At 44.0% G+C, this 17,889-nt stretch overlaps 2 protein-coding genes across 3 annotated transcripts in view; one reads left to right on the top strand and one right to left on the bottom strand.

The window, feature by feature from the left end:
* RAP1GAP2 (RAP1 GTPase activating protein 2) overlaps positions 1 to 17,889 on the bottom strand; it is a 356,373-nt gene that overhangs the window by 23,100 nt on the left and 315,384 nt on the right. The window lies entirely within an intron of this gene.
* LOC131188756 (probable ATP-dependent RNA helicase vasa-like) lies at positions 5,901 to 10,202 on the top strand. Its single transcript, XM_058164271.1, has 2 exons — positions 5,901 to 6,292; positions 9,708 to 10,202. The coding sequence occupies exons 1-2, from the start codon at positions 5,930 to 5,932 to the stop codon at positions 9,711 to 9,713; spliced, it is 369 nt and encodes a 122-aa protein (XP_058020254.1). The 5' UTR covers positions 5,901 to 5,929; the 3' UTR covers positions 9,714 to 10,202.

The raw sequence follows: 17,889 nt of genomic DNA, 5'->3' as shown, positions 1-17,889 counted from the left end.
GTAGACCAAGCGGAAAAGAATTCCATGGACAAAGACCTATTTAAAAAAAAAGCATAATGTCGTGTCCCCCTCCCCCTCCGACGACCGGGTCTAGGAAGTCCATATTAAGCGTGGCCATGAAGCCTCTGCAGCTTTGCCAAATTCCTTCCAGGTTTCTCAGGGCAGGCAGGAGTCCAAGTTGTGACTTCAGCAAACTAGATGAGACTTTGCTTGACTCAAGGTTGGAATGCCACAAGCAGGTCCTTTATATAGGCTGAGGGGTGTGGCTCCATGACTCAGCATTTATCCAGGCCTGCCCCTCCCTTCCTGCTGCTGGCATCGCCTCTCAGATCTCCGGAAGCGAGGATCCTCCCACTGTGAATTCCCTTCAGCTGGATCTGCTGTCGGTAATTCCACCACGTGGCTGGCTCCCTGCTTACACGCTGTAGGAGTGAAGTTTGTTTGTTCATTCCTGACATCCTGTCCGGGCATGGGGCCAGGGCTGGGGGCTGGAGGCATGACAGGCCGTTCACCTTTATTATCAGACTCCAAGCCTGATAACAGGCCCGAGTGTAGGCGGGAGGGGCCTGGCTGAGGAGAGGAGGGAGGACGAGGCACAACACATAAAGAAGGGCCTTCTTTTATTATAGAAGAATGCCTAAACAACCTTGAAAGGTACAAGAAATAAGGAGCCAGGATAGAGTTTGAAAGCACAGCAAATTTATTCCATGCAACCTATACAGTACAAGAATCTGACCTACCAACAGTCAATGTGAATTGGTATTACATTATCTAAGAGTCAATAGACTTCTAGGGGGGGCTGGGTTTAGATTTCTCTTAGATTTCTAGGTATTCCAGACTGATGATGCGTTTAGGTTCAGCCTGGTCATCTCCTATAAACCTCTTAAGTTTCCAGATGTGCTCATCGATTCAAATTGCCTGCCCTGGTTCTTACTGTTTTGTGCCATTCCTCCCAACCTTGCAGTCCCAAAGGTGCTCTTTTCAAGAGGCAACTGGACTTTCTGGTTTTTCTTTAAAGGCGTTTCACTTCTCATCTAAGAAGCATCCTTCAGCTCATTCCAGTTGCCTCTTGAAAAGCACCTCTGGGACAACCATGACCTGGACGACGGAGAATCTCCATAGACATCAACCTTGCAGTCCTTTACGTTTTGTCAAGCCCAAACCCAAAGATGACCCAGCAAAATCCAATCAAATTCAATCTTTTATTTGCTTACAGCCAATGAGTCTGTCATTTGTACCTCTATAACTGTCTGGTTTGGTTCTGCAACCCAACAAGAAAGACACAGACTTCAGAGTATAATTAGAACTGCAGAAAAAATAATTGCTACCAACCTGCCTTCCATTGAGGACCTGTATACTGCACAAATCAAGAAGAAGGCCGTGAAAATATTTACAGACTCCTCGCATCCTGGACATAAACTGTTTCAACTCCTACCCTCAAAACGACGCTATAGAGCACTGCACACCAGAACAACTAGACACAAGAACAGTTTTTTCCCAAAGGCCATCACTCTGCTAAACAAATAATTCCATCAACACTGTCAAACTATTTACTGAATCTGCATTACTATTAATCTTCTCATAGTTCCCATCACCAATCTCTTTCCATTTATGACTGTATGACTATAACTTGTTGCTGGCAATCCTTATGATTTATATTGATATATTGACCATCAATTGTGTTGTAAATGTTGTACCTTGATGAACGTATCTTTTCTTTTATGTACACTGAGAGCATATGCACCAAGACAAATTCCTTGTGTGTCCAATATTCTATTCTATTCTATTCTATTCTATTCTATTCTATTCTATTCTATTCTATTCTATTCTATTCTATTCTATTCTATGGACAGAATCTTGCCAGACTAAAGCTATAACCTTCTCACCCACTTGATACAGTATATCCTGAGAGATTCTAGGATGTGTATAACTTGAATGTCTTCCCTCCTCCTCCATTCAGCTCGGACAGCACAGTCTCTTAATCGGGGCCTCTCTTTGGGAAAAATCTGTGTTGCCAAAACTTCCCATTGCTACCCTAGGTGCATATTCCATCACAGTCTCTCTCACAGTCTCCTTTTGCTAGCTTACATAGTCCTTTGCCTCATTGATCCATAATCAATCTTTCTATAAAGTAAGGAGGCTTGTATCTTAAGTCAAACAAAAAAATAAAAAATAAACTTATTAACTGAATCAGATGAATGGTTAAAGAGATGTTTCAAAAGACAGGCCTTCTAAAGCCAACCAGGGTGGGACTCAAATCCAATTTCCAAGAACACGTGTTTTATAAATTTGACGAAGAGACGGATGAAGGTGGTGCTGTCCGGTAATCTTCATACTGTAAACAGATTTTTGAGAAGGTAAGCACCTTCAGAGGAACCTCTCTGGCAGATCCAACAGGTTCACAATGATAGATCTAGTCCTTTTTCATTGATTTAGTTTTTTCCAACTATGCATTGTCTGATACACTAGATACTAAAGACATTCTAAGCCAGTCGTATTCAACCTTAGCAACTTTGACAGAGCTGCAGAGGCACACCTGATTCGGATTTCCCTGACCCGGTCGTCAGCGGAGGAATGGGACACGACAAGTCTCTCTCCCTCCTTCCCTCCCTCTCATCTCTCTTTGAGGTCCCTGGTGGTCTCTGAGCTTGTTGTTTTCTTAGAACTTAGTATAACTTTATTGTCACTTGGAATGTACACTAATCGGCATACATTAAAATGAAATTATGTTGCATACAGCCCTCAGAGGGTCTCCACCTCCAATGTACACTATGTAAACATGACTAAATAAATAAATAAGTATATACCCACATATATTATATGACCCAGAGAAACAACACAGTCTAGTTCGGATATAAACATGTACATGGCGAGAAAAACAAATCTTGCGAGTTTACCAGACAGATGGCATAGGGAACAAAGCTGTTACAGAATCGGGGAGTCCTGCTAGAAATACTTTGAAATCTCCTCCCAGCGGGAAGCAACAGAAACAGACTAATAAAGTGGGTGTCTCTAACAATGCTTTGAGCTCTAAGCACATAGCGCTTATAAGCAGTATCCTGAATAACGGGAAGGGAGTTTCCTATAATCTTCTCGGCTGTCCTTACCACTTTCTGGAGGGACTTTCTATCTGAGGCACTGCTGCCACCAAACCAAACAGGGGTGCAGTTTGTTGCAGATGTTTCTGCAGTCCACTAACGATGTTACCCGATTGGGCAATGAAATATTTGCAAGAAAATAACCACACTCTGAGAGCACCAAAACCCTCCACGGTTCCTTTGAAGTACAAATATTCTCTTCTTTTGGTGCCTCTCTCTTTCTTCTCAACATCATGCTTTTCTTATTGTTGTTACTTTTCCTAATATTCATACTAATACTAAACTTGGGCCAAGAGTAGAACATGGTTATTCATATTAAAAAGAGGTCACTGTCAGGCGCAAGCAAACAGAACCACTTGTGGATAGGCCCGAACAGATATTTTATTGCTGATCACCTATATTACAAGAATCTTGCTAGACTATCTGTCCTCCCTTGGGAAAAGGCAGAGAGATCTAAACCTAAAGATTTGATCTTAGATCTTTCCTCCCTCAAGCAGACTCTAAGCTGGAATGTTTCTTTACTCCCACTAGCAGGGGTCCCTCCCCTTCAGTCAGTAGCTCCACAACCGTCACTAAAATATAGGCTGCATCTGCACAATGGCCTTGACCTGATTATTGAATTAACCAGGTGAAGAAGGAGAGTGCAAAGTTGGCTTGAAACGCAACATTAAGAAAACTAAGATCATGGCATCTGGGCCTCTCAATTCCTGGCAAATAGATGGGAAGAAATGGAGGTAGTGACAGGTTTTATTTTCCTGGGCTCCAAAATCACCGCAGATGGGGACTGCAGCCAAGAAATTAAAAGATGCTTGCTCCTGGGGAGGAAAACTATGGCAAATCTAGACAGCGTTCTAAAAAGCAGAGACATCACCCTGCCAACTAAAGTGCGTCTAGTCAAGGCTATGGTTTTCCCAGTTGCAATGCATTGCTGTGAAAGTTGGACCATAAGAAGGGCTGAGCACCAAAGAATTGAATTATGGTGCTGGAGAAGACTCCTGCGAGTCCCTTGGACTGCTGGAGCTCTTGCCTCACAATCAGGAGGTTGTGAGTTTGATCCTAGGTAGAGGCAGATGTAGGGTCTCCTGCTTGGGTAGGGGGTTGGACTTGATGGCGTGCAAGGTCCCTTCCAATTCTGTTAATCTCTTGAATATCTGCAAAGTGATCAAACGGGTCAGTCCTAGAGGAGATCAACCCTGACTGCTCTTTAGAAGGCCAGATCCTGAAGATGAAACTCAAATACTTTAGCCACCTAATGAGAAGGAAGGACTCACTGGAGAAGTGCCTAATGCTGGGAAAGATTGAGGGTGTCAGCCTCCGCTCTAATCTTCGTATACTTTTGAATAGTTTATAGCAGTAGATAGAATGTGAAACCTTTATGCTGTATTATCTAACAATTATAGGAATCAGATGTATCATATCACTGTACAGGGTAGGGGAAGGGAGCCTATTATGAGTGTCGGCTGACATAACCTTGTGGGGGGGGGATTAACGGCTGAGGATGAATAACGCGGGTTTTTCCCAACTGAAACTGCATTCCTCGAATGACTGACAACTAGAGACCTGTGGAAGAAGATTACCACGAGGGGCCGAGAAGGAGTTGGCATTGGACCAGACCAGCCTGACCTCCTGAAGGAGGAGGGACAATTGGGGGGGATATGATGTGTTAGCCTTATTCTGTCTCAGATCCAACTTTATACGCTGCCATCATGACTGTAGCTAGTAAAAGTACTTGTCTTTAATTCAAATGAAGTCAAGGTGTTTTCTTTCTTAGCTATAATCAGAGGTAGTCTGACATTAAGTTGGATCTCACAGCATGTCTTCTAACCAGGATTGCAACCGCAATACCGAGGAGGAGAGTTTAAAATGTGAGGAGAGCCAGACGCTGGCTGAATCGGGGGAGGCGTCCGGAGGAATTCCTGCTGCCACTTTTAACCCTGAGCTGGAAGATTGCAGAGATCGGTGGATGGAACAACTACAGCTGGAAGATAAAAGTTGGAAACCAGACACAGAAGAGCTTCCCTCTGGAGTGACAAAAAGGAAGAAAAAAGAGAAGTTTAGGCTTTCGGATTGGCAGGGAGAGCAAGAGATAAAGGACAAGCTCCAGTTAGAGGAAGCCTTGCGTCTTTTCCGTGAAGTGAAAGTAAGGCAAGCAGCCCGTCAAAGGTATGGAACCCCGACCCGGGCCTCCTGGGGGGAGGGAGAAGAGGAGGAAGATGACACAAGGGGGCCAGCTGGAGGAGATTCCCTGGGCAGAGAGATTTCAAGAGCCAGAGCCACGAACCCTCTCCCAGAGGAAGCTGAATTGGATGTGGGGCGCCACCTGCTGACCAAGCAAGGCTGCGAGGGGAAGGAAAAGCCAAAATTCCCCATATTAGAAAAATTTGATGGAGATGCGAAGGAGCTGGAATTGTTCCTGGCGATAGTGAATGACCACATGTTAGACTGGGAGATTATTGGTCACAGGCAGCACAAGTTAGAGCTGTGACCCACAATTTGACCGGAAGAGCAGCTGCATGGTTTGTGTCGCTGTATAAAAACCACTCCCCCCTACTGCAAAATTACGAGCATTTTATTACGGCACTAAGGAGGAGGTTTGAGGACCCCCTGGCGGAGCAGAAGGCCAAAGGTCGAATGAAAACCATCAGGCAAGGGAGGAGACCGGTGGCTGATTATACCCAGGAATTCAGTGATCTAGTCCCCTTGATGAGAGGGTGGTCGGAGGTGATCCTGGTCGACTTTTACAAAGAGGGCCTGAATGGAGATCTCTATGAACTGTGCCGGCACGAGCGTCTCCAACCACATTGTATGGCTGGTATACCCTGGCAGCAGAGATGGAAATTGAACTAGCGAAGGACCGTAGCAGAAGGCAGCGCACTGGAAGACCGTACCCGGCCCATTCTCCTGGGTGGCCCCCAAGGGACACGCCTAGACCAGAGGGAGGGAGACAACGATCGACTGCGTGCTACAGATGTGGAAAAGAGGGCCATCGGGCAGCCGACTGTCGAGTGAAGTTGGTTCCAAGCACGACCCCTGGTGGTGGGAAGGAAGCAGTGAAACCAACTGCTAAGGCGCGAAAACCGGCAAAAGTGGAGGACGGCATTGCCAAGAAGGGCACGCCCATCCAGGAGGACCGCGAAGCGTCGACCGACACTGATGACAGCAAAACCACATCGGAGTCCGACGAAGACTTTCTGGTGAGTTGGGCACGGGGCCCCTTGGACATTCCAGTCAACCTGCATGTTCCCTCCTCGGGCAACAAGGGGGAAATGTTAGCATTATTAGATTCGGGATGTACTAGGTGCATGATCAGTCCCGAACTAGTAGAAAAAATGGAACTAAGGTTGAGAACCCTAAGCAGGCCCATAGCATTTGCCCAGTTGGATGGCAGTGTGGCAGGGGGAGGACCCGCCCATTTCGTAACAGAACCCATAGAAATGGAAATTGGAGACCATCGCGAGATTTTAAACTTCATAGTAGCCCCTGGAATGGACCAACCTTTGGTACTAGGACTGTCATGGTTGCGGAAATGGAACCCCCATATTAACTGGAGAACGGGAGTCTTACGGTTCCGCTCAAGAGCGTTAAAAGGAGGAAAAGGGGGATCCAAGAAGAGTCAGACTATGGCCATGCTCCAAGATAAGTGGGGGGCAATGGTTGAACGGATAGATGGGGAGGAAAGGATACCTAAGGAGTACTGGGACCTGCGGGAAGTCTTTAGTGAGAAAGCATCAGACGTTCTACCTCCCCATAGGCCTATTGATTGTGCCATCGACATCCTACCGGGGGTAAAACTTCCAAAACCAAAAGCTTACCCCATGACCCAAAAGGAATTGGGAGAGCTGCGAAAGTTCATAGACAAAAACCTAGAGCGGGGCTTTATCCAACCAGCTAGGCCTCGCGTGGCCGCACCTGTGATGTTCCGGGAAAAGAAAGACGGCTCATTTCGTCTGATAGTTGACTATAGAAATTTAAACGCAGTGTGCGCCGAAAACATATACCCCATGCCGCTCATGAAAGATATGTTAGCACACTTAGCGAAGGGGAAGTTCTTCACCAAATTGGACCTGCGAGAAGCTTACTACAGAGTCCGTATAAAGGAGGGGGATGAATGGAAAACCGCTTTCAACTGTCCACTAGGGTGTTTCCAGTTTCGAGTACTGCCTTTTGGTCTACAGGGGGCGCCTGCAGTTTTTATGCAACTGATAAATGAAATACTCCATCAGCATTTGTTCAAAGGGGTTCTTGTCTACCTTGACGACATACTCATCTATACAGAAACTATGGAAGAACATATTAAACTAGTAAGAGCAGTTCTCAAAAAGTTATTATCTGCTGAACTGTATTGCAAGCTATCCAAATGTGATTTCCATCAAACTAAAATAGACTACTTAGGGTATCGCATTTCAGCGGATGGATTGGAAATGGATCCAGAAAAGGTGAAAGCTGTTTTGGAATGGGCCCCCCCACGCACCCGCAAACAGCTGCAAAGTTTTTTAGGATTCGCAAATTTCTACCGTCAATTCATCCCCTCCTTTGCTCAAATTGCTTTGCCAATCACCAACCTCCTAAAAACTAAAGGAGACACTAAACCCAAACCATCACTGCCCCTCGAATGGACAATGGAATGTCAAGCAGCATTTGAAAAATTGAAACGACTCTTTGCTGCCGAACCAATTTTGAAACACCCCGACATGAATGTTCCTTTTGTAATACAAGCAGATGCCAGTGATGTAGCAGTCGGAGCCGTTTTGCTCCAAAACAATCCTGATGGTAAACTACAACCCTGTGCTTTCACTTCTCGGAAATTGACTGAAACTGAAAGACGATGGGCTATTTGGGAAAAGGAAGCATTTGCAGTTCATTGGGCCTTACGAACATGGAGACATTTCTTAGAAGGTTCAAATCATCCTTTGAAGTTTGGACTGACCACAAAAATCTAGAGGCCCTAAAAACTCCTAGAAAACTTTCACCTAAACAAGCCCGCTGGGCTCAATATTTTAACCGTTTTAATTTCACCTTACATTACATTCCGGGAGGAAAAAACTTCTTAGCAGATGCTCTCTCACGGTTGCCCCAATACAATTGCACTCGCTCCGAGGTAGTTCAGCCAATACTTCCCGTGCAACAGTTGGCAGCTCCAGCTATAACTAGAAGCCACTCCAAACCCGAATCCTCTCTCCCAGATGAACTAACCAAGTCATTTAAAGACGCTTTAAACACCGATGACTGGTACTTAGCGCATTCCCATGAATGCACACTCCGTGATGGACTAGCTTGGATTGGAACAAAACTATACGTTCCTCTCTCACTCAGAGAAACCATCCTACTACGTTGCCATGATGCCAAAATGGCAGGACACTTTGGATTTGTAAAAACCTTACATCTTCTTAAAAGACAATTCTGGTGGCCAAGTCTTAAAAAGGATGTACAAGCATATGTAGCAAGTTGCCCTATTTGCGCATTGTCAAAAAGACCTCCTGGAAAGCCTCCTGGACTACTACAAACGGTAGCCAGGCCAGGAACCCCATGGAAAGAAATATCCATGGATTTCATAGTGGAACTACCTGAAAGCGCAGGCAATACAGTTATATGGGTTGTAACTGACCTTTTCTCCAAACAAGTCCATTTTATTCCATGTTCAAAAATACCCTCCTCAAAGACCCTAGCAAAATTGTTTGTACAACACATTTATAGACTCCACGGAGTTCCTGACCGCATTATTTCAGATCGAGGAGTTCAATTCACTTCTCACTTTTGGAAAGAATTTTTACGACTTATTGGCTCCGCCCAGGGATTAAGCTCCGCCCATCATCCCCAGACCAATGGAAGTTGTGAACGTTCGAACTCTGTACTAGAACAATATTTACGTTGTTATATTAATTACCAGCAGGACAATTGGGCAGACCTCTTACCTTTCGCTGAGGTTGCCTATAACAACTCAGTTCATAGTAGCACCGGATTTACTCCTTTTAAAATAGCTTCAGGTCAAGATTTTGTACCTATCTCTGAACTTCCAAAAGAAGAAACCACAGTTTCCTCTTTGTCAGAATGGATAGATCAAATACAAAGCACCTGGAAAATGACTCTCAAGGCAATTGACGATGCTCACCGTGCACATAAACAACAAGCAGATAAGAAAAGATCCCCTGAGAACAAATACAAAGTGGGTGATAAAGTTTACCTTTCCACAAAATATCTTCAAACCACCCAAAAATCTAAAAAACTTGGACCCAAATATGTGGGACCTTTCTCCATAGTGAAAATCATCAACCCCGTGACTGTACAACTGGACTTGCCAAAAACACTTAGACGAATTCACCCCGTTTTCCATGTGAGCTTGTTAAAACCAGAGCATACTTCCACTCTCCGTGCGACCCATACACCCCCTCCTATACCTATTCTCATAGAGGGAGAACAGCATTTTGAAATTAAAGAAATATTAGATTCACGGAAACATAGAAATAGAATTCAATATCTCGTTGCTTGGAAACACTTCCCCTTGTCCCAAGCTGAATGGGTAAACAAAGAAGATGTTCGGGCTTCTGAAAAGATAGCACAATTCTATAAAAAATATCCTGACAAACCCTAACTTCTCTTTTTCCTTTCTAGGACTGACGTCCTTGTTGCAGGAGGGCCGAATGTCAGCCTCCGCTCTAATCTTCGTATACTTTTGAATAGTTTATAGCAGTAGATAGAATGTGAAATGTTTATGCTGTATTATCTAACAATTATAGGAATCAGATGTATCATATCACTGTACAGGGTAGGGGAAGGGAGCCTATTATGAGTGTCGGCTGACATAACCTTGTGGGGGGGGGATTAACGGCTGAGGATGAATAACGCGGGTTTTTCCCAACTGAAACTGCATTCCTCGAATGACTGACAACTAGAGACCTGTGGAAGAAGATTACCACGAGGGGCCGAGAAGGAGTTGGCATTGGACCAGACCAGCCTGACCTCCTGAAGGAGGAGGGACAATTGGGGGGGATATGATGTGTTAGCCTTATTCTGTCTCAGATCCAACTTTATACGCTGCCATCATGACTGTAGCTAGTAAAAGTACTTGTCTTTAATTCAAATGAAGTCAAGGTGTTTTCTTTCTTAGCTATAATCAGAGGTAGTCTGACAGAGGGCAAAAGAAGAAGGGGATGACAAATGACGAGGTGGATGGATGGAGTCACTGAAGCAGTCGGCGTGAGCTTAAATGGAATCCAGAGGATGGTAGAAGACAGGAAGGTCTGGAGGAACGTTGTCCATGGGGTCGCGATGGGTCAGACACAACTTCACAACTAACAACAACAAAGGGGTCTGCACGATATCTTGCACTATAAAGTCCCATATTAAGCAAGGTTCATCTTTATTCGTCTTGGACAGGAATGCCTTGAATGGAGCCGGGGTACAATACAAAGTTTTCCAGTGATTTCCAACTTGCAGTGTTTTAAGTTAAAGTCTGCCTCCTGTCAAGCTCAGTCACCGGTTACAACAGCCATGTGGGATTATTTGGCACAATGCAGAAACTTTGCTATTGTTTTCTTTCCAGTTCAGCTACAACCTTCAGTGGCCTCCCAGTGAAGTACTAACCAGATTCTGCTTAGTGCTGGAACCTATTTGTAGACCAGTTAACTTGAAAGCCTCACAATGCACCTCTGTAATCTCCTTCGATTGGCGGCAACGATGCCACATTAACTATGGAGAAACTGCTCACTGGACACAGCATATGGAAAACTGTCCCTGTGCGTTTCAATACAGTTAAACCTAAAGCTGAAAGTGAGAGTGCTCTGAAGCTAAATCCAACAGGGAGAGCAAAGCAAAAAAATGTTTGACGTAGATCTATAGGAGCAAAACTTTCTTAAGGACTTGTTTAAAAAGAGAAAGTAGACCAAGCGGAAAAGAATTCCATGGACAAAGACCTTTTTAAAAAAAAAACATAATGTCGTGTCCCCCTCCCCCTCCGACGACCGGGTCTAGGAAGTCCATATTAAGCGTGGCCATGAAGCCTCTGCAGCTTTGCCAAATTCCTTCCAGGTTTCTCAGGGCAGGCAGGAGTCCAAGTTGTGACTTCAGCAAACTAGATGAGACTTTGCTTGACTCAAGGTTGGAATGCCACAAGCAGGTCCTTTATATAGGCTGAGGGGTGTGGCTCCATGACTCAGCATTTATCCAGGCCTGCCCCTCCCTTCCTGCTGCTGGCATCGCCTCTCAGATCTCCGGAAGCGAGGATCCTCCCACTGTGAATTCCCTTCAGCTGGATCTGCTGTCGATAATTCCACCACTGCTGGCTCCCTGCTTACACGCTATAGGAGTGAAGTTTGTTTGTTCATTCCTGACATCCTGTCCGGGCATGGGGCCAGGGCTGGGGGCTGGAGGCATGACAGGCCGTTCACCTTTATTATCAGACTCCAAGCCTGATAACAGGCCCGGGTGTAGGCGGGAGGGGCCTGGCTGAGGAGAGGAGGGAGGACGAGGCACAACACATAAAGAAGGGCCTTCTTTTATTATAGAAGAATGCCTAAACAACCTTGAAAGGTACAAGAAATAAGGAGCCAGGATAGAGTTTGAAAGCACAGCAAATTTATTCCATGCAACCTATACAGTACAAGAATCTGACCTACCAACAGTCAATGTGAATTGGTATTACATTATCTAAGAGTCAATAGACTTCTAGGGGAGGCTGGGTTTAGATTTCTCTTAGATTTCTAGGTATTCCAGACTGATGATGCGTTTAGGTTCAGCCTGGTCATCTCCTATAAACCTCTTAAGTTTCCAGATGTGCTCATCGATTCAAATTGCCTGCCCTGGTTCTTACTGTTTTGTTGCATTTCTCCCAACCTTGCAGTCCCAAAGGTGCTCTTTTCAAGAGGCAACTGGACTTTCTGGTTTTTCTTTAAAGGCGTTTCACTTCTCATCTAAGAAGCATCCTTCAGCTCATTCCAGTTGCCTCTTGAAAAAGCACCTCTGGGACAACCATGACCTGGACGACGGAGAATCTCCATAGACATCAACCTTGCAGTCCTTTACGTTTTTGTCAAGCCCAAACCCAAAGATGACCCAGCAAAATCCAATCAAATTCAATCTTTTATTTGCTTACAGCCAATGAGTCTGTCATTTGCACCTCTATAACTGTCTGGTTCGGTTCTGCAACCCAACAAGAAAAACACAGACTTCAGAGGATAATTAGAACTGCAGAAAAAATAATTGCTACCAACCTGCCTTCCATTGAGGACCTGTATACTGCACGAATCAAGAAGAGGGCCGTGAAAATATTTACAGACCCCTCGCATCCTGGACATAAACTGTTTCAACTCCTACCCTCAAAACGACGCTATAGAGCACTGCACACCAGAACAACTAGACACAAGAACAGTTTTTTCCCAAAGGCCATCACTCTGCTAAACAAATAATTCCATCAACACTGTCAAACTATTTACTGAATCTGCACTACTATTAATCTTCTCATAGTTCCCATCACCAATCTCTTTCCATTTATGACTGTATGACTATAACTTGTTGCTGGCAATCCTTATGATTTATATTGATATATTGACCATCAATTGTGTTGTAAATGTTGTACCTTGATGAACGTATCTTTTCTTTTATGTACACTGAGAGCATATGCACCAAGACAAATTCCTTGTCTATTCTATTCTATTCTATTCTATTCTATTCTATTCTATTCTATTCTATTCTATTCTATTCTATTCTATTCTATGGACAGAATCTTGCCAGACTAAAGCTATAACCTTCTCACTCACTTGATACAGTATATCCTGAGAGATTCTAGGATGTGGATAACTTGAATGTCTTCCCTCCTCCTCCATTCAGCTCGGACAGCACAGTCTCTTAATCGGGGCCTCTCTTTGGGAAAAATCTGTGTTGCCAAAACTTCCCATTGCTACCCTAGGTGCATATTCCATCACAGTCTCTCTCACAGTCTCCTTTTGCTAGCTTACATAGTCCTTTGCCTCATTGATCCATAATCAATCTTTCTATAAAGTAAGGAGGCTTGTATCTTAAGTCAAACAAAAAAAAATAATAAACTTATTAACTGAATCAGATGAATGGTTAAAGAGATGTTTCAAAAGACAGGCCTTCTAAAGCCAACCAGGGTGGGACTCAAATCCAATTTCCAAGAACACGTGTTTTATAAATTTGACGAAGAGACGGATGAAGGTGGTGCTGTCCGGTAATCTTCATACTGTAAACAGATTTTTGAGAAGGTAAGCACCTTCAGAGGAACCTCTCTGGCAGATCCAACAGGTTCACAATGATAGATCTAGTCCTTTTTCATTGATTTAGTTTTTTCCAACTATGCATTGTCTGATACACTAGATACTAAAGACATTCTGAGCCAGTCGTATTCAACCTTAGCAACTTTGACATGTATAGACGTCACCTCCCAAAATTCATCAGCTGGCATGCTTTAAGATATGTGAACTTCAACTTCTACCTGCCTGGGAAATTCTGGGAGTTGACTTCTCCACTTCTTAAAGTTACTTCCCCTAAGGTCCTGAGAACCTCAAAGGTTAATATTCAAAGCTCTTAAATTGTCACCAGAAACCAACCCTGATAATTATTATATTAGAAGAGAATATTTGTAGTTCTAGTTTGAACTGTGGAGTGCTTGATGCTCTCTGAGCATGGTTGTTTGCTTGATAACATATCAGTGTGGAGTGTGTTCCCTGTTTATACCGTGTTTTCCTGAAAATAAGACTGGGTCTTATATTAATGTTCACTCCAAAAGATGCATTAGGGCTTATTTTCTGCTTAGGTCTTATTTTCGGGGAAATACGGTACTCAGTGCATCCCTCTGGCTAACAATCTCATCTGGGGCTTATTTTGGGGGGGGGTAGGGCTTAAATTAAGAACATCCTGAAAACCATGCTAGGGCTTATTTTCCAGTTGGGTCTTATTTTTGGGGAAACATGATATATAGCAGCTTGCCATGCCAGTGTTGGTGGGAATGTCCTTTTCTCCTTGATAGCTCCTTGATTGGTTTCTGCTTGATTGTTTGTCTGGTTGCTTATCTGGACATTGGCTGTTGGAAATGATGTACAGATAGTCCTGGACTTACGACCAAACTACAGCCCCAAATTTCCCTTGCTAAGCAAGGCAGTTAAGTGAGTTTTGCCCCGTTTTATAACCAGTTTTGCCACAGTTGTTAAGCGCCTCATGCAGTTGGTTAAGCAAATCTGGCTTCCCCCATTACTTTGCTTGTGGGATGGTTGGCGATCACATGAGCCCTGGAGGGTGCAATGAATACATGCTGGTTGCCAAGCACCGAAATTGTGACGTGACTGTAGGGATGTTGCAATGATCAAAAGTGCGAGGACTAGTTGTAAGTCACTTTTTTACAGTGCTATTGTAACTTTGACTGGTCACCAAATGAATGGCTATAAGCCAAGGACTATCAAACCAATGGTTGTAAGTCAAGGAGTACCTGTATTCCAGTCTTTTCATTTCCTTCTTAACTTTTTGTTTTGAATGGTTTATAATTATGGTTTATTGCCACATGTCTATTGATGGCTGATGTGTCTGATATGCCAAGCTTCCAGGAATTCCCTAGAATTTTGGATTTGGCTTAGACTAGAACGCTCACACGTTCCCAGTTAAAATTATAGTTTAATCAGTCCATGTGTTATGAGATTAAGGAGTATTCATTGTGTGTTCTGACTGCAGATATGAAACCAGAGGGTATCCATGAACTGCAGAGCACGTCCATGAACCCCAACTGGTGGTCAGAAGACATAATGAAAACTTCTTAAATTCACAACACATAGACAGACTCCATCATGGCTAGTGGGATGGAACTGTTGAGTGTAGGCTGATAATTCCGTGTCTCATGTCACTATCTAAGCATGTTACCCAGGGGTGAAATGCTACCGGTTTGCTCTGGTCTGGGCAAACTGGTAGTGATAAAAACTACCAGTTCGGGCGAACTGGTAGTAAAAAAAAAGCTACCAGTTTGCCCGAATTGGTAGTTAAAAAGGCTACCTGTTCTGTCCTTCTTCGCCTCCGTCCGAGTGATGGCTTAATTAGCCGGCACTATCAGCTCTGGCAGCGGAATAGCCAGCATCTGCCAAGAGCCTTCTTTATCTTCCACGACACTGGTGAGTCACCCAGGAACAAATTTCAGCCCTTAGTCAATCAGTGGATTTGCCTGTTACAAAGAGACACAGCAGCTCTCACTGCCTTTTATATCCTGTGGGGTGTGGCTCCATGACTCAGCACTTCCTAGGCCTGCCCCACCCCTGCTTCTGTTGTTCCCTCCTCTCCTGCCTACGAAGAGGGCAGGCCTGATTGCCATCAGCTGGGTCTGAAGGCGTGGCCTGGGGAGGGGAAAGAGTCAGGGGATGGAGGCCTCATTATCTCTTCCACCTGGCCTGCTTCTGGCTCCTGGAGCTGAGCCAGGGAAGCCGGTGCTCCCGAGGTAAGTCCTGACGGTCCTTCCCCCTCACTTTCCAAGTCACTTTCTGGCAGGAGGGCTGGCTCGGGGGGCGCAGACACAACACCACCAGTTGGGGCGAACCAATAGTTAGCTACTGGTTCACTTGAACCAGTAATTAAAAAAAGCTACCAGTTTCTCCGAACTGGCATTTCCAACTATCAGCTGTGGCATGGGGTTTGCTAGAAAGCAGGAAGCAAAACTAAATCGCGTGCCACAGTTGATCCCCTCCCTTGCTATTCTACTTACTTTCCCAACCCTCCTTTTAGCGTATACTGCGCATACACGCACGCGCAGCACGCACCAAAAGGAGGCTTGGGAAGGTAAGTAGAACAGCTGGGGGGATCAGCTGTGCAGCGCAGTTTAGCTTTGCTAGAAAGCAGGAAATCCTGCTGATTCCCCGCCCTCGCTTCTACTTACCTTCCCAAGCCTCCTTTTGGTGCACATCACACGTGCACACACAGCACGCATTTGGCGCGCAGTGCACATGCAAATCGGTTCGCATTTCACCACTGATGTTACCCAACTTTGACCAACGGGTTGCAAGTACAGAAGAGTTCTGTACTTGTCTACTGGCCGTTTCTGAATGTAGCTCTACTGTTCTTCTGAAATAGTGCTTAATAAATTACCTGGGAAACAGGTGTGGGGGAGGTGTTGCAATAATTATGGAGCTACTATTTCCTGTTCCATCCATATGTCTTCCTTATGCTTGTGACCTGTCAGCTGAGCTAAAGGATACGTAGAAAACGTAAGGAGTAAAGTGGAAGGCAGCGATTTATACCGAGTGAGCTCTGTAGTTAACTGGAGCTTCATGAAATGACAACACAGGCAAAGAGCAGCCATAGTTGGCTACACCTAGAAGTAGCTTCTGTATTAGGCTCAATGGAACCATATCTCACACATAAATAAATAAAAAAGTGAGCTCATTTGTTCAACAAGGGACCTGAGAGCTGAGAGTTCAATAGCCACACCTTCTAAATTCAATTCACTTCTTATGCAGATCAAGGTTTGTGATTACATGACATCTAGGTTCTTTTTAAATAATCGTTTTATTAAAAGTTTTAGTTACAACAATAAAAGATAAGTCAAGCTTTAAAAAAAGAATGCAAAAAAGGTGGTCCCCCTCCCCCAAGAAAGCAACTTTCCACCCTCATCGCAACAAGTATAAACAATTTCATACTCCGTTCACTTCCTCTTAATTAACAGATTTAAAACTCCTCATCCCATAATTCATTTCTTAACTATAGGCAAATCGAATAAGTAACATCTTCTCCAATCCCGTTGCTGTCTAAAAAGTCCAAACGTAGTTCTAACATAATAACATTAATTCATCATCCTCATTCTAGCCATTGTTTATGAGTGGTGCGGTGGCCTAGAGGTGAAGCTCTCGCCTCACAATCAGGAGGCTGTGTGTTCGATCCTAGGTAGAGGCAGATAGTCCTCTCTCTCTCTCTCTGGGCACACCAAATATATATCTGCTGAACAAAACTCTGCACTGGCGTCAGGAAGGGCATCCAGCCATTAAATCACTGCTAGCTCCATTCAGTTGCCCAGACTCCATCCCACAAGGGATTATGGGGTCCTTAAAAGAAGATAATGATGATTCTAACCATTGTCTATACAGTGCAGGTTGATGACCTCTTGTTTCCAACCAATATGGTCCTGAGCTTTCTGTTGCCAATTGGGCCCACCATACTTGCTGATGGCATCGATCCATCTTGTTTTAGGTCTCTTTTGTGGATGCTTTTTATCACCTTCCATCAGTTCTTCTTGCTATGTGACCAACCCATTTCCATTTCAGTTCTTTTACTCTCTTGATGACATCATATACTTTCATTTGTTCTCTAATCCATGTGCACATGGAATAGAAAATTAATTAATATACAGTATTTATAAAGCTCAACGTTGCACGTCTCAACTCTTACATGTAAGCAAAACTCTATTTAAAAGGCATAAAGTGGACCCAGTATCCTAGTATAAACAAAAGATAAAGTTTCACATCATAAAGAAGGACCACTTCTCCTTTTAAAAATATCTCACAGATATCCCTTACTTTTTTTTTTAATTTGAATTTATATCCCGCCCTTCTCCGAAGACTCAGGGCGGTTTACATTGTGTTAAGCAATAGTCTTCATCCATTTGTATATTATATACAAAGTCAACTTTTATTGCCCCCAAAAATCTGGGTCCTCATTTTACCTACCTTACTTTTAGAGTAACTGTAGGGAAAGAGCTTATAGACCATGTTAACGATAAACAAATCCAGATTTAGCAAATAGATAGCAATCCCAATATTCTAATAAAACCCAAAAACCCTAAAATTTAAAATAACAAAGAGGGATAATTTTA

Source organism: Ahaetulla prasina, chromosome 1 (assembly GCF_028640845.1).
Source record: "Ahaetulla prasina isolate Xishuangbanna chromosome 1, ASM2864084v1, whole genome shotgun sequence".
Lineage (NCBI taxonomy): Eukaryota > Metazoa > Chordata > Lepidosauria > Squamata > Colubridae > Ahaetulla > Ahaetulla prasina.
The sequence above is the reverse complement of the archived record's forward strand: the minus strand, read 5'-3'. Positions and strand labels throughout refer to the sequence as shown.

Coding starts and splice junctions, on each gene's coding strand:
- LOC131188756 (XM_058164271.1), top strand. CDS start 5,930: ATGGAAATTGAACTAGCGAAGGACCGTAGCAGAAGGCAGCGCACTGGA.